The sequence below is a fragment of the Manacus candei genome, unplaced genomic scaffold, assembly GCF_025592945.1.
Source record: "Manacus candei isolate 608988 ecotype Guabito, Panama unplaced genomic scaffold, ASM2559294v1 h1tg000009l, whole genome shotgun sequence".
Taxonomy (NCBI): domain Eukaryota; kingdom Metazoa; phylum Chordata; class Aves; order Passeriformes; family Pipridae; genus Manacus; species Manacus candei.
The window spans coordinates 1,942,396-1,958,910 of NW_026138057.1; the positions used below are offsets into that span (position 1 = coordinate 1,942,396).

General features: G+C 41.4%; 2 protein-coding genes across 4 annotated transcripts in view; both read left to right on the top strand.

Annotated features, from left to right (window-relative positions):
- The window catches only part of TPCN2 (two pore segment channel 2), a 58,346-nt gene extending 49,917 nt beyond the window's left edge, over positions 1 to 8,429 (top strand). Inside the window, exons 26-27 of one of the 2 annotated variants that reach the window (XM_051777213.1) lie at positions 4,569 to 4,668; positions 6,335 to 8,429. In XM_051777213.1, coding sequence (XP_051633173.1) covers positions 4,569 to 4,668; positions 6,335 to 6,530 — 296 coding nt within the window. In that variant the 3' untranslated portion in view covers positions 6,531 to 8,429. The remainder of the gene's footprint in view (positions 1 to 4,568; positions 4,669 to 6,334) is intronic. The other variant, XM_051777214.1, reaches the window with a different exon arrangement.
- Positions 8,430 to 9,870: 1,441 nt separating this feature from the next.
- SMIM38 (small integral membrane protein 38) lies at positions 9,871 to 15,810 on the top strand. 2 transcript variants are annotated; one of them, XR_007902712.1, is made up of 4 exons: positions 9,871 to 12,344; positions 13,243 to 13,369; positions 13,464 to 13,569; positions 13,968 to 14,531. XR_007902712.1 is itself a non-coding variant. In XM_051777239.1 (3 exons), exon 3 carries the CDS (start codon positions 14,553 to 14,555, stop codon positions 14,682 to 14,684), a length of 132 nt encoding a protein of 43 aa, XP_051633199.1. In that variant the 5' UTR covers positions 9,871 to 13,369; positions 13,464 to 13,569; positions 13,968 to 14,552; the 3' UTR covers positions 14,685 to 15,810. The 2 variants fall into 2 exon arrangements, 1 of the variants encoding a protein (XP_051633199.1); XM_051777239.1 differs by having other exon boundaries at positions 9,871 to 13,369; positions 13,968 to 15,810.
- The last annotated feature ends 705 nt before the right edge of the window (positions 15,811 to 16,515 follow it).

The window sequence follows — 16,515 nt, forward strand, 5'->3', positions numbered from 1 at the left end:
TGCTAATATTAAGCATAAATGATACTGAATTATCCAGCTACAGAGAGAGTTTCTGACTCAGAAATCTGCTTCTGCCACAAATCATTTCTGCTCCCACTGAAGCCAAATTCAGACTTTGCTTTGACTTCAGTGGGAGCATAATTACATCCAAAAATATAGTTACCTAAATAGTCCTTCAGGCATTTCATTTTTCCTTTCAGTTGAGCTCACTGGCCACCCTTATTCAGCTGAAAAGTTTGAGCATATGGAGATGATAGATTATAAATTGTTCCTAAGATAATATTTGTAGTTTAAAGTATAGTCCAGTTGCTAGTAGCTGTATAAAAGTGGTGCCTGTGTTCTCCATCACTGTTAAGCGGAAATTCAAGCTGGAAGCTCTGTCTTTAAAATAATAAAAAGCAAAAATCTATGGACTCATACTGAGGAAGAACTATTTGGAACCTCTGTGAAATGTCTGATTATTTCTCATGCACTCAGTCCCGGCAGAATGAGGTTAACACATGTCAAAGCAAAGGCTAAGGAAATTTTGGGCTGCATTTCTGCCCCTAGATGGAGTATTCTGCACACTGGGTTGGGGTTTTTTTATATATATTTTGGGAGAATGGAGCTGTGTTAGAGGCCTTGAAATGCCTCTTGTTCTGAATTCCCTTTACAGTGTATCAAGTACTGCCCACTGGGACTAGGCTAACTGGGTCCCAGAGATAGAAGAGAAAAATCAAAATAGGGTTTGCTTGTTCAGTTGGTCAGATACTGTAAAGGCCACTGCACTTTCTTAGTGTCTCCCATTTGTTGGTTAGCGATAGATATATGTGTTAAAAAGCAAGAAGCCCCTGCTTAACAAGGTGTCACTAATTACTATGAAACATCTGATATTTGCAGCTTGCAGTGCCGAGTAATTCCATGATTTTCGTGGTATTCCCTTCTCTTAGTATGCTGGGAATGCCATGGTAACCTTAACCACTGGTAAAACATTTTAATAGTGACCACTGTAATATAGTGGTTGTGTGCAAACAGCATGCACCATTGCTTCAGAGGTGTTTGGAACACTTTGTTTTTGTCACAATTGGAGTAAAATGTTGCCAGATTTCAAGAACTGAATCCAAAACTTGCCAAATGGGGAGCTGGAAGTGAGGTCTCCTGTTCTCCAGCTTCTGTCTTTGATCACCTCTGGAGTTTCATTGATACATTCCTACCCAGCACTCACATGCTTAGTGAACCATGGCTCCAGAAAGCAGGGAGTTGCTTGGGAAAAGCACTTGGCTACAGACCCTGTGTTCGGAGGGGGTGGATGGGTGTCAGATTAGAAGCCAGCTTTTGAAAAACCGAGATTGTTTTGTATGTGTGAGAGAGAATTCAGCTGTAGGCTCTTAGCTCAGGTATGTTCTCATGTGGGCTTCTGCTTTGGCCCACTCCAACAGGAGGGACCAGCTGCAAAGTTTGTCCCTGGACTGGGAGCTGAATTCCTGCAGAATCCAGGATTTTAGTTTGGACCTTTTTAGATATGATGTAAATGCCAGCAGCTTCCTAACAACTGTTCTTGAAGCTCAGAGCAGAATGTAGAGCAGACCGTTGTGAGTTAGGGGACTGCACAAGATATCCCTTCTCAGAAGAGAAAGGAAAAGCCCAACAAAACCTCAGCCATCTGACTGGAGTCCTGAGAAATGCTTTCCAGCTTTCAAAGAAAGAAAGGGTCTTAATTCAGATTTGCCGGAATCGTCTAATTAGTCCCTTTAATGCCATGCACCTTATAGTCTGTGCCACCGGATTCGTCCCATAAATGAGACGATGGGCTAATTCATCTTGGCAGCAGTAAACAGACCTTGTGATTGTCCCCCTCACAAACACCGGCCTGATTTTAGGAAAATGCTTTGACCAAGCCTGTGTCCCTGCTCCCTCCCCCGCCGCCCCCCCTATGCCCCCCCTTTTCTGAGCGCTGCCTGTGCTTCTTGCCCTCCTTCTTCCCCACCAACCCAACCCACCCCGTCTCACACACAGTGACATACCTCACACATTTGCCACTGCTAACAACAACCTGTCAACTCTTTCTTTGCACCGTGCTAGGCGCCTTTTGTTTCTGCAGCCCAGCAAGCCTTGCAGCTGTTGTCCGAGGCCTGCTCCGACAGCCTGTGATCAGTCAGCTGCAAAATCCTCCCTGAACAACTCGGTATTCACAGCTCTAATCGGGCCAGCGGACTGTTTCCTCCTCTCTCGCAGTAAATCTTTATCACTTGCGCTCTGCTCGTCAGTTCGTGGCGCCAGCTCTTTGGGCTGCTCTATCCCTTTCCCATACTCTGCTGGGCTGTGTGCTCTGAATGCTAACTCCAGCCTTGTTTAGACTCTGTGCTGCCTCAGTGCTGCAGTCCACATGTTGGGAAGGTCGGAATTCCTGCCGCCTCCCCGTCTTTCGGGCTGTGAATGCGCGTGGGGTTCGTATCTCTGCGAAGGTGAAGATATCAGAGGCTCCCTCCCTCCCTCCCTCGGCCCGTTTCATACTTTGTCCATATAAGTTAGTTGTCTGATTGTCTTTCTGTTTCCTCCCAGCAGCCCGTCGTGCTTCTGCTTAAGAGCTGTCTTTGGTAAGAAGGTGAGGGTGAGCTGCCCAGCCCGGGGAAGCTGGTGATGGCAAGGGAAAGCCTGGGGAAACTGGCACAAGCCTTAATTTGATCGCATGCCCAGGGCTATTAACCCCCCTCCTAATGATCCCCCCGCGGATGGAAACACATTTCCCTCCGCCCTGTCCCTGACTTGATGCCATCACAGGCTTTTAAAAGGTTTACATCAAAGATGTTGAATTGTGAAGCAGATTTTTAGAAAAAAAAAGGATCGAAGTTTTCTTCCTTAGTATCCCGGATGAGTTGGGGAGAGTCCCTGGAGAGTTTAGGGTGAGGTTTCTGTCAGTGTGGAGTTGCTGAGGATTTACGCTGGTGGAGCTGAAGGCACAACTTTATCTGTGCCTGTTGCTGCCTATGATACAGCGTGGAACCCCCTCCTGCCTCCTCTGGGAAAACATTGAGGGGTTTATTTCCCTGTGTGCTGTGTTTGGGCCTGGGATTGTAGATGGCAGCGTAATTAAAGTGCAGTTAAACAGCACATTTTGCAAGGAGACTCAACTAGATCTTAAGCAAAGCTTGCTGGAGATCACTTTAAAGGGATAAATTATTCAAGACAGCGAAGGTTATTTCAGTTTATAAGGAACCTGGGAAACTTTTGTCTGAACACTGGCATGAAGACCAAAAAGTAGTGGGTTTTGGTCTTGTCTCTGAAACTGAAAAACCCATTTCTCTTTCTGCATCAGCTTTCCTTCCTCACCTTTAAGTCTTGGTTTCAGCTGTTCCAAGTGTGTGTGTGTGTGCACGTGTATGCAGGGGTGAAGATTAACCAAATACAGAAATTCCTTAAGGAGTACAGTATGAACTGGCTTTAAAAATACATTGATTCTGTTCATTTTTAAGAGGCATCTGTCAAATAGATGCAGTTGGACAATCAGGCTTCATTTCCGCTCAGGCTTTCTATGCCTCAGTTTCTCATCAGTATATCTTTGGTCAAAGATAAGTGTGTGTATATGGGATTCTTACAATTTTGGCATTGCATTGGTGGTCTGTTTGAGTCTGTAAGGAGATGCCCTCCTACCATGCTCCTTGGTGTGCCCTCGGTAACCAGCTCCCACTTGCTTCCAGGTGGGATGTGTTTTGTCCCTGTGTAAACAGAGCTATAAAATGTATTTTAGGCTTGATTTGGGAAAACAGCTCAGATTTTGCTGGTATTTGCCACAGAAGTGCCTTTCTGTCCCAGTGTGTTCTTTGGTGAGCATGTGTGAACAGGATTTGAATGCTGGCTCTTTTTCTGTCCATAAAGGCAGGAGTGAAAATATGATCTTCAATAGCATGGAGTGTCCCACAAATAGGCTGATTATACCACTTCATGGAATAGAATCCTAAAGCAGTTTGCGTTGGAAGGGACCTTTTATTTTTTTTCTGTCAAATAGCAAGCTACTGGACATGGTTATTTTTGACAGGGTTGACTTCTGTTTTATAAAACACGGGTGCTTCACCATGCTCTGGAAGAATGGCATGGGCAATCCACCTGCTGTTCTCTGCACAAAAAGCAGTTGGTTTTGAAGTGTTCCCGAAGGACTTGACGTCCTTTAGACACCCTTGCAGTTCCTAATTTTTTATTTATTTATTTATTTATTTGTTTATTTTTAGAAAACTCATGGTGGCTAGAATGTACATGTAACCTGATATAGGGGGAGGAAATCTTTTAGCTTTAAATTACAAAGGAAAAGTCTAAGAATCTGAACTGAAAGTGAAAGGAACAAGGAGGAGGCTTTCTCAAAATAACAACAACAACAGCAATACTTATTAGTGATATTTAAACTGTCCACGTGCCCTGGTTCTCCTGATCTGCTCGTTTATGCCTTGAAGTGAGGGGGTTTTTGAAGGATGCAGCTGGTGCTTACCCTGGTATGGTTCTAATTCTGTGGTGCTTGGTGATGGGGGCTTAGGACGGTTAATTAGGAAAATGTCTGGAAGTTATGACATGAAGTTTTTATCTGTTCTTTTCCTCAGAGCTTTGTGCCACAGAGGAAAACTCACGGGAGGCAAATATTCCCAATGGGAATGTATTGTTCTTTGAAGAATCCTGTCTGAGCTATTTTGTCTTACAGGGGTAAGTTCAGTCTTTCTTCATTTTCACCCAGATCACAATGAAGACTTTGTACTTTTTTCTGTTTAGTGGCTGCTGGAAGAGGGCTCGTTCATGGCTCTGGGATGAAGAAGATGAGCAGGATTTGAGAACAGCTTGTCTGTTCCCATTCCAAATTGAAAGTGGACTTGACTTACTTTTCCTAATGCATCTGGATGCATAGATATGGATATTTTATTGCTCTGCTTTTTTTATTTTTAATGAACAATGTCAACCTTTTTCCTGGCTCCTCCTATATCTGTCTTCTAAGATAATCTCAGACCCCAACATGTCTCTATTTGATTTTTTTTTTACAGAGTTATGGATAATATGATAATATGCTTACGCAGTAATTCCATTTTAAAATAGTCTTCTAGTCTAGGAATTTTCTTGTCTGATTTGCCTCAGACTTTCCAGAAAAATTCTACCTTGGCTTGAAGTTTGCACCTGGGAAAGTTCAAGGAAATCTGTTTAGCTTTTACTCTATGAGGAAGGGATTCTGCCAAAATTAAGTTTTTTATGAAAGGCTACTGGAAGCACAGATAGACTAGTTTTGTCATTACTAGGCAATATTAGTGTACAATCAGTCTCATCAAGAAAAAATATGACTAAATGGATTTTATATTCCTTATAAAAATGATTTTTTTGTTTCTTCTTTGACTGCTCAGGGTAGAATGCTTACTGCTAATCCATCATGTTTAATTTTGTGAGTCACTTCTTGTGTGCACATTTCCTGTACATCTTGAACAAAACCATGCAAAAAGATGAGCAAAGAATTAGGAGAAAATTATAAATGGATCCATGTGACTGCCTTTTCTACAGATATTTCTTTTTCTTCCCTTACTTGAGAAGTTAAGAGGGAATGCAGGGCCATGCAGTGTTTGTTAAAGCTGATGGAATATCTTTCTCCCTCTGGGTATTTCTTTAATCAATGTTTCTTTATACCATTAGGTCATCTCCTCTTTTTTTCATGTTTTTTTTTTCTTTTTTTTCTGAAGAAGCCTTGTTTTGTACATTTCCGTACATCTTGACGTTTATTCTCAGAATTATGGCCTGATCACTTCCTCTCTTTTCCTCAAAATTTCTCTCGTTTTTATCTATTTTAAGTGCCAGAGCACAAAGATAACCCCATCATAGTTCTCTCATTTTCCCCAGCAGTTCCCCCCCCGCCTCTCCCCCGGCCCTTCCCTCCCTGCAATGAAAAAAATGAAAGGTCTCATGGTCTTACAGATTTTCTTTATGCTTATTTTGGCCTACTTGCAACCCAAATACATCATCACGCTATAAGACGGCTCTCTAAGGCTCTTGGATCAATTAAAGGTAGCCCTATTCATTGCCAGTACAAACCTTTGCCTATTAACTCCTTCAAAGGGCATTTGTCATCTCAAAAAGCTGTGAATGCCGTCTGGGTACATTGATTAAAAAAAGGTATTGTTTTAAGGCTGCTGAATATCTTAATTAGTTGTAATCAGAGGGCAGCTTGTGTCTGTGAAGTGATACAGTTACCTTTCACCCACTAGCTTTATTTTCTGTGGTTTGAAAAGGGGGAAAATAAAAATAAATCTCAGATGTACCTCAAGAATACCGCTTTTAGGGTACGAGAGGAGCGCACTTGCTGATCAAACTGTAATTTATGGCATTATTTTGCAAAGGCAAATATTGAATGTGGTAACCCAGAATGCATCTCGTTGGCCTACGACCAGCCAAGAGCGGGTAAGTGGAGCTGCTCGCTGCCAGCAGTCATCCTCCTTTTCTTCCCTCAGAAATCCAGGGTCTGTGTCCTGGAAATGGAGAAATCTACCCCAGTTCTTCAAGTGCTTGCACGTGTGCTGAGCTTGAGCCCGTGAATCATCCATTAATGCAGGGCATACACAGCCCTGTTTGGCACATCAAGGTAGAACAAGGTAACATTTTTTCAGATCAGTGGTTCATTTTTGCCACAGTTGTCTCAAATGAATGTGTCCTAAAGCTCTGGCAAATAGTTTTAGCTGGCAAAATGTCTTGTTCTGCTGTTCACTGAATGAAAGCATTTCTTTCAGTAGTTAATCATAAAAATTCGTTTTCTATCTAAGGAGAGACCCTTTTGAAAATGAAAATCAATACTTTTTTCTTCCTTGGGCCTCGTGAAAAGTTTTGTTGGTGCATATTGCTTTGTTGGTTTATTTTTCTGAGAAAACAACACAGTTTGTATTTCATTTAAATGCATTTTGCTAAAATCAAATGTTTTTTTTCTGTACATCTAATGGAGGCATCAGGGTATAGGCAGAACCCTTCCAGTCATGTCTTGATGGTACAGCAATGGCTTTCATCCTTTGCCCCCTGCTCTCTGGAGATGCATTTCCATTTGGGGATATATATGCTTTTCTTTCCATATTTGTGCAAATATCTTCTTACAGGTCAGAAAAAAACACTTGACCAAAAAAAAATCTAAGTCACACTTGGTAAAATGTGTGCTTTTGTGCTTGATTAAGATGCTTATAGTGATAATGGTAAATAGAATTTAATTTGTTTCATTGTGGGAAAGGAAGGGGGCACAAATGGTGTTTTACAGGGAGTCCCCCTTTACCTGGGACAAAAATTCTTTAGAAAACACCTAACTCACTAACCACGTGTATCAAACTGCTGGTGCAGTTTGGTCACCTGGAAAGCAGGGCAGTGCCATGGCTGGGAATCCGCAGACAAACAAGTCCCCAACACTCACACTCAACCTGTGGCTTGCTTGGTGAATTTTATTACAGGAAATCCAGGTGTGCACAGATTCTCAAGGTAATGTGGCAAAGTCATGTAAATGCAAGCAGTGCTGTGCTCAGTCTCTTATTTTCCAGTGGATAACTGTGCTGGACAATGGATGGCTGGAAATTAGAATATGTTTATGATTTACCTATTTTTTTTTTCAGAAGCTCTGGTGTCACTGGACAGTTTCACTCTACATGTCTAGATTCAGCAAGAAGTACTTCATCTCTCTTTTTTTAAAAATTTTATTTTTACTAAAACGCTTCAGAAAATCTAGTTCTGTCTTCAAATCACTGCATAGACAAGAAGCTATCAGAATCTCTCTTTCAGAGGTGAGGAAAACCAGTCCCATCAAGATTAAAATCCCAATTCAAGGAAAAGCAGAAACTTCAGCACATCTTTTAATTTTCCTGTGATTTTGGCATAAACTATCATGAATAGTTTCTCTGGGATGCTGTCAGAGGTGAAAATAGAATATGCTTTGAGTTGCAGACAGTACCTCAGCCGCAGCACTGCGGTGTGTGGACACAGGAGTTTTTCTCTTTACACTTGCTAAAAAATGTGACGCATGGGATGGTCACACAGGAGAGAGATTTATTTCTGTAGTTGGTTATTCAATTCAGTGGTTCATATACTGTGGTACTGAAGCTCGTTTTGGTGTGGAGATCCATGCAGCTCCGAACTTTTCCTTCAGCTTTGTAGGTTTTCACGGAAGTGTGTGGTGTCTTTTCTTTGGTCAGGTGCCTTGAAAATAAACTGGGGGAAGTAAATAGGCACGTTTCTACTGTGGCTGTGATAAGCATATGTGTGTATGTATATAATGGTATTGTGTGTCTTGCTCTACATAACATTTTTAGGTGTCTGTGCAAGTAGATTTATGAAGTGTGACTCGTTTTTCCTTCTCCCCACTGTTCCGGTGGAAGAGCTCAGACTGCGATGAGAAAAACTACTACACGTTATTAAGAATTCTGATAAAGTAGGCTGAATAAATTTGTTTTCTTTGTGAGCCTTAATCCTGTGTTGTATTGGCTTCTTGGACATGGCTAATTTATTTGGAATTCCATTCTGTTCCCGACAGCATTCCTGATTAGCAGTTTGATCACCCGGAGCAAAGTTACATACCAGCTTTCAACTCTTGTAATCTAGCAGTGTAATTTTTTCAAATGGACTCTTTTCTTTCCTTCTTTGCCCCAGCTCCCCTTCTTTTTGTGTGCAAAGAGACTTTAAAAGTAAGCAGGATAACCTGCTAGTAGAATGAAAAACTTCTTCAAAACACAATGCAGTTTGCTGAATGCCCGGCTTTCATTTTTAAATGGAAAAATGAGGTTTGGAGCTGTGTCAGTGCAGCATGTGGAATGTTTACCTTCCATCACGCACAGAGGATGACGGTCCTTTTCAATAACTGCATTTTAGGGGTGGTGTGATATAATCTTCAAGTTCTTTCCAAGGTCTGTAGTTCGCCAAAGCACATTTTGCTTGTGATAAGTTTAAGAGAGTTTAAATCGCTGTTTAGCAAAGCTTTTCACATCATGGACCTTGTAGGAAAATGGCAGTTGTGTCATTGTTTGCTTCCCTCTAAACTGGCTTATGCTGTCAAAACAAAGGATGCACAGGAAACCCAAATTTAATTGTAAACCAGAGGCAGGTTTTGATCTGTTTTTGGTAGAGCACAGGAGGAGCAGCATCCAAGTGAAACCAGAGGAAATGGGGCCTGCAGCAGCCCCCACAAATCTGCCAAAGGTGTGGAGTTACAGACAAGAGGGAAGGGAGTTTTCCGTCCTGTGACATTTCTGGAGGTCCCAATCTGGTTTGTGCACAGCGAGAAGGAAAAAAAGGTTTTTAAGTCAAGGGAGACGTGGGAATAGCCCAGAGATAGGTGACTGCAGCACTTGTCAAAAGACTCAAACTGTGGTTTTATGCATGAGTGCCTTGGCTGTATAATGTTTGGAGAGTGTCTGTTTTGTACTGATCTTGAATTTAATGGATCTGAAAAGCAGCTCTTGACAAATATTTTGTCAAAACTGAAGCACGTTTGGCCTGACTTCTGTGTTTGAAAAACTGATGTTTCAGTTGAAACACTGTTTTGTCCAAAATAATACTAATCAAATTCTCTCCTGAATTTATGTGAACTACTCAACTATTCTGAACTTTGTAACATAAATCCTAAATATTTGTTCTAGGCTTTTCCCTTTGAGTCACTAAATATGTTTGTATTTTTATGTTTGTTCACAATTAGGTGGACATTTTGGATATTATGAAACTTTTATTTAATTGATATGACTAAGTATCAATGGCATATGTGTGATCTATTCTGCTACTACCAGGTCATGTTCTAATCACATTCCTAGGAAGAAATTCCTGTAAATGAAAGGGAACTGCGAGTGTTATCAGGGGAATGAGGAGGAACAAAAGGCCTAGAATATCCTTTATCGAGAAATAGGGGTGGATAAAATATCTACTGCTGAGTATGGCCACATCCAGCAGCATATGGAGGTGATCATGGAACAGCAGCTCCATAACTGCAGAGGTCTCATCAAGTCTGTATTTTGAAATACAGATGTCTTCAGGCAATGACTTTTAAGACTGATTTATAAGTTTTGCTTCATTTTCTCCTAACCCTTTCCCCTCACTTTCATTATGTTTTTTTTTTTCCCTGCAATCTGTGCCCTTTCTTCTGCAATTGAATTTCAGTTTTGACTGCGAGGCCTTTGAGGATGAGCGGGAGTTTTACAAATACTTCTGGTTTTATGGACACTGAAATTAGTCTTGAGGGAAGAAATACGTAATAAATGTAGTAACTGATTTCTGTCCTTGTTTTTCTTGATCGTGGAAACGGGCATATTGAACTGACTGTGGTGGGATTCTGCTGGGGATTTTCCAGTAGAAAAGCAGTGGGGCAGGTGTTGACTTTGCTTTGGCTCCATGCAACGTGGAATGATCTTGATATGTGCGTGTTATCACAACCTATTTGAAGCAGGAGTTGGCTTTGAATGTCAGGTTTTGTCCTCTAAAGCTGTGAAGACCTTGATCTGGCTCTTTTGAACTGGCATTTTGTTTCCAGTGTGATGTGGAATGCTTGTTCAGGAGATTTCACATATGCAAACTGGAGCAAGGTGCCTTTTTGACTCTGATAACTGTAGAAGGCACATGATTCTGAGAGATAAGTGCTGGTCTTGAATTTTTCTTTTTCTCTTAACAAAGAACTGGGAACTTCTTGTTAGCCATGCCAACTACTGCAACTATTTGCTGTTTTCATTTGTGACATATCCTGAGTTTTGAATGCGTGGCAAAATGCAGTAAGTAAAATATTATATTTTTTAATTTTAATTTATTAATGTTTTGGGATATATTTCAAACTGATGGCAACAGGGGGTGTTTTGTGATTGATTATTGTTGTATTCTCTGCTTTGTCACGTGTAGCTACACTTGATATTTTGAAATTTCAGGAATGTAGTGATATTTTAGGAGATAGACTGCTTTGTAGGGGAACTGGAAAATTAGATGTGAAACCTGTTGCCTTACATTTTAAAGTCAACAGAACTGCATAATACGTAATTATTTTTGCCAAACTACCCTTCAATGGGCACCGATTACCGGGATAATTAATTATGTACTAATTTAAAAGAAAAATATGGAATTTTAAAAATAGTTCCAAATTAGAGGATTTTTTAATAAATAGTTGTAACAGAACAGGGTAATAATGTTGGTTATGTGATGAAAACATATGTTAGTAATAAAATATCGCCCATCAGGAATACTGTTCTATCATGCCATTGCTCTCTAGGGAGATGACTAGTTGAGAAGTGATTTTAACAAAATAAACTCTGAACAGAGAGGATGCTTTTATTGGTGATACGACACACATTCTCCAAAAAGGCAAACCATTAAAAAAAACGGTGCCAGGAACATCTGTTGTGTGTGAAAAAGTAAAAATTTTGGAAAATCCAAATAGCGGTTATCGATATGTAGGCTTTGCATAGTGCTTTTCCTCGCTCGTTCCCAAAAGGCTTTACAAGGAAAGGAAGAACAACCATCCGTGTTAAACGGCCTTTTCCCAAACCCGGCCGCGCCAGTTTTCATCCGGCGCGTAGATTCGTCTTGCCTGTGCTGTGCCACGGATTTTCTGTGGGAGGAAATCTGCCCTGAGAAGTGAAATCCAAGCAGGAAAGCGCTGCCCTTCCATGCCCAGCAGCATTCCTCCGTGTGAACAACCGCAGCCCCGCCGGGGAGTGCCAAGCCGACAGCCGTGGCATGCGGAGCTGCCGTTCCCCGGCTTTGTGTGAGCCTGTCCCCAGCCTGTCCCGCTGCCAGGCGCCAGGGATGTGCGCTTTCTGTTCCGGCTTTGACACCTCTCAGGGCTGAGAAGCACTTGTGAGCCCCGGGGAGGAGGCACCTGTTCGCTTGGCACCGGGAGGAACCCCCCAGTTCATTCCTCACGTGCCCTTAAGTAGCCGCCGGGCTTGTGTCTGCGGGTGGATTGGGCTGGAGCTGGTGGCCAGGGCATGGGATGTGCTGGATTACTTGACAGCCCCGCTAGCTCACGTGGGAATTGGTTAAAATCCTGCTGGTGGTTTCCAGCAGGATTGCACCAGGGGGAAGGAAGATGGTTGTCACCAAAGATGAACTCACAGGTGCATCCAGTGACATCCCTCCAGGTGGACAGGTATTTTTTGTGGATAAAGGCAGATGTCATTACCTCAACCAGTACATTTCTTATTTTATGTTATTAGCTAATTATGTATTACTATTATAATTATTATGTTACTGGCTAATGTTATTAGCTGTTATTTTACAGCTACAAAGTGAGCCAGCTGCCCAAGTGTGTCTGTAATGTAGAGCCCCTGGCTGGAGCTGACAGTGGTTGTGTTGAGCAGGTAGAGCCACTGAACGGTTTGTCAAACTGTTTTTCCTGCTGAAATCCTCTTCAGGTGAGATGATTTCCTTTCTTCTCATCTGTGTGGATGTCGGTCTCATAAAAAAGAAACAGGTTAGAGAAACAGCTGTCAGGAATTATGTAGTTGATCTTGCTTTAGGGCAAGCTGATACACCTTTTGGGTCCATTTCATCCTTTTTCCTATGACTGTAGGTGGCCCCAGTAACATATATATGTGTGGATATGTTTGTTCTCTCCAGCCTGCTGCATTTTTTCAGCAAAAATCTTTGCTAGTTGAAGGGAGCAGTCCCTTTAAACTCAGCATCTTTTGAGATCCGTAGGTATAAAAAAGACGCTCATTGTTCAGTGTACGTCCACAAAGATTCCTTCTTAATCCTCACTGTGTGTACCCATCCCTTGGTTGAGCCTTCCTGTGCAGAGGAATTTGAGTGGATTCACATTCCTTCATAAATGCATGTGGGGTAATACATCAGACTTTCTTTCCCTCTAAGCATTCTGATCAGTTCTGACGCTTTCCAACTCCATTAAAAAAATCCATGTGGTAGGTGAGAGAACCCATTAGTGCAAAGAAACTCCTGAAACCCCTCAGAGTATTTGCTTTGCTGTGCCTTTTAACTGTTTACAAAGCCCAGGGCTTTGCTTCTGATACACAGTCAATAAAAGGGAACAGGCTATTTTTATTTTTAATTGCAACGTAAATGTACGTGTTGGCCTTGTAGAAGGCAATGTGTTGACTCTCATGAGGTTACCCCAATCAAGGACAAATTTGACCAGAAAATGGCACTTTGAGAGAATACTGGCAGTCAGTATTTTGGTATGACATTTGGTTTAATGCAGAATTTTTGAAAATCAGGGAAGCAGCCAGTCTATTGCTTGGACCACATCCAAGTCCTTTCACTTACTGCTGATCCTTCCCGTTTCTGCCTCCACAGCTCTACTTGTCCAGGCCCAGGCAAGGAATTGCTTAAACATCTATAAAAGTTCCTTGTTTTCTTCTTGAACTGGATCCTGGAGTTGTACTAATTCTGACGAGGCCTTGGCATCTACAGGGACCTCAAGGTATTACTGTACCTATTCCCTGATTTTAAAGGAAAAATAAAGTAGAATTCCCAGAGCTTTACATTTCTGAATCAGTCTCTCATTTCTTTTTTAGGCGGAAAGTGCGGTTTCTGGGGAAAGGAGCTTGCTGGTGGAGTAAGTTTGAAAAGATCGTAGCAGTTCCAGTAATTACTCATTTCATCAAGCCATCTATATTTAAAGTGAGCTAAACCGAGTTCTTTCCTACAATGTCTCCTTCAAATAATGCTGCTTTACATTTGGAGAGCCAAATAAGGAAATGGAGCATAATCCTACAGGAGTTTCTTTCCCCTTTAGTTCCTACAGCTCAGGGACTTGCTGTAACGAGAGCACTTCTTTCTATGAAAACCTTTTTAACATATTCAACTAAACAAACTATCTCCCAGAGAAAGTAGGAGCGGTTTTTTTTGTGTGTGTGCTTTGCTCTGGCCTTGGCTCTCGAGGACATTTCTGTCGATGCACTAAATGAGCGATGCATTTTGGACAGCTTCTGTGAGTTCTGATTTGTTTTCTTGTGCTTCTTTTTTTCTTTTTCCCTCCCCCTCCTCTCTCTCCCTTCTTCCCCTTTTCATTTGTCTAGGGGGAAAATAAAAAAAAAAAACCCACGCTCCTCCAGTGTTGTTTCCTGCAAAGACCATTCTTAAGAGCTCGTTGGACAGCGCAGGACTCTTGAAGTGATAGCTAATTGGTGAAAGAAAGGCCCTGATTGTCTTGAGGGAGCTGGAAAGTGCTGCGTGTGCTGCTGAAAGGGACTAGGGAGAAGGTGCCTGGTTTCACTGAGCAGCTGCTGCTGGAGATGTTTGGAGATTACATCAGCATTGGAAAAAAGGGGCAAAAAAAAAAAAAAGAAGTCCAACTTCACAGAGACGGAGTTTATGGAGGTTTTTTTTTTCCCCCCCCTTCCAAAGGTCTTCTGACAATACTGTCATTGTCAATATAAGAGTTGTTAATTCTTTATGAATAGCACATGGGGCCTCTTGACTAAATAGTACGTTACATGTCCCAAATCTGTCAGCTGGACTCTTCTCTCACATGCTAGTGAGATCACTTTGATTGGAATGTTAGAGGAATTGCTGGGCTGGCCGTGCAGAACTGAATACTGCATTATATAATTAGATCTCCCAGAGTATTTTTTTTCACATTACCTCATTATTCTAGCTTAAATATGGAATCGGCCCTTTTGATGATTTTGCTGGTTGTAATTATATTAATACGATTCATTTTGTGGTCCTCCCTTAGTGCTTATATAGACTATAAGCTGTCCCAAAGGTTTCCTGACACAAGGAAAGAGGACTGAGAGACTTCAAAAGGCTTCTTCAGATTTGAATTGACAATGGGGAGAGCTGGATAAGGTAAATGGAGCTAGAGCAGCTCTTACCTTGGGATCTGATGAGAGAGAAATGACGTGTCGAGAGTGCAACCGAGTGAAGATCCTTCAGAAAGCCACGTGCTGACAGAGGGGAAGGAGTGACAACTGACTGAGTCAAATGACTTCCTCTCCAGCTTGGGCATGGATTTATTGTTGGGAGCAGACTTGTGGACTTTTGCCAGTTAAATGATTTGGACAAGCTGGGGGGAATCCTATTGCTGGGCAGTCCAAGAGTGCCAGTGGCCCAGCCTTGACACGTGAGATGTGGTGTGTGGTGCCTGCTGGACACACTGCTGCTCTGCACATTCAGGTGTCAGCTGGCATGGAGTGAGTTCTGACACCAAAGCCCTGCAAGGTATCTTCATTTCCAGCCTTAAATAAAGACCTTACTAGAGCACGGAAGGATTTGACTACGTGTCCAAGGCCATAGTGACTTAGGATTTTTTGGTTAACTTACCTTGCAAAAGGAGGTAAACTGTTCCAAGTGAACTGTCTCCTTTTAGATGGGTGTTATACTAAGCCAAACATCCTATATCTTACTACATACCCAACTCAATTTGACATCTGCTTTTAAGAACTGAATTTTCTACCGTAAAAATAGAAAGACTATATTGCTTTACCTGAGGCCCAGTCACCTTTCTTTTAAAAAAAAATAAAAATAAAAAGTTTTTTTGTTTGATAAATTTCTATGTCATGTAAAAGTGAAGGTTGCCACTTTGTGTACTTAATTCTGTATCTCTTGGTAGCTCACATGATGATGTCAGAGTTCAGCTACAGTATTCCCATCCAAATTTTCTGGCCCATTCACGACTCTCACCTTCCTACAGGCTCGTCATTAATAACTGTTAATCAACCCTTATCATTTTGTGTTTTGAAGCCTCCTAAAACTCAGATGTGAGAACTGGGCTATGCTTATGTCAGGTCTATTGATTTCAGCCTCAGATTTTATTTATGGTGGATGGCCAATGTACTAAACAGCCTGCAATGCCTGAAATGCATGTCATTGACTTGAAATCCAGCCAGATGACAATAAATTAAATGTGGATGTAACTAACCCCTTGTCTGTATCTGTGGTTCTTAATTTTAATGATGATTCTGTCCGGTTTTTTATTTCCCAACAGCAAACCAGACCACAGTGGGAAAGTGAAATGCTGTCTATTTGAAGATATACCTTTGATAATGAGTGACTGGAAGAATAGGCACAGTGATCCATTTTTCTTCTTTCAGTTAACCATCCCTATTCTTTGCTGTTTTGTGCAAGATCAAGCTTGTAGATAAATTGATAGTGCCTTTAAGAAACAAGTCTTCTAATTCTTTATTGCAGAATTACTTAAGCAATTATTTAATTAAAGAATAAAAACAATTTACTGAAGACTTCATTGAGATCTTGTTGCCTACTCAGCCCCTTGTGCATTCAAAGCAGTTTTATTGCCACCTTTTTTGAGTTCTGTGGATTCATATAGTTTTTATCCAGTTCTGCAGGACATGGGAAGCCATCCTGTTTATCCTGCATCACAAAATCTGGGCTATCACACTTGCAAGAGTGCAAAATATGAAGGAAATTGAGATCTTCCTCTTTATTCCCATGGGCATTTGCTCTTCCTCTTATCACAGAGATAATAAAAATCTGGGCCCTTTTAAGTGTGGTGTGATTTGAAAGTGTCTGTTAGTATTTCCTGGTGCAATTTAACCATATTCATTTTCCTTAAGGAAAATATAATATAAATATAATATTTTCAATTGCTATTTTTTTTCAGAT

What these genes read in the sequence shown, in the direction of transcription:
- SMIM38 (XM_051777239.1), top strand. Translation starts at nt 14,553, where the DNA reads ATGGAATCGGCCCTTTTGATGATTTTGCTGGTTGTAATTATATTAATA.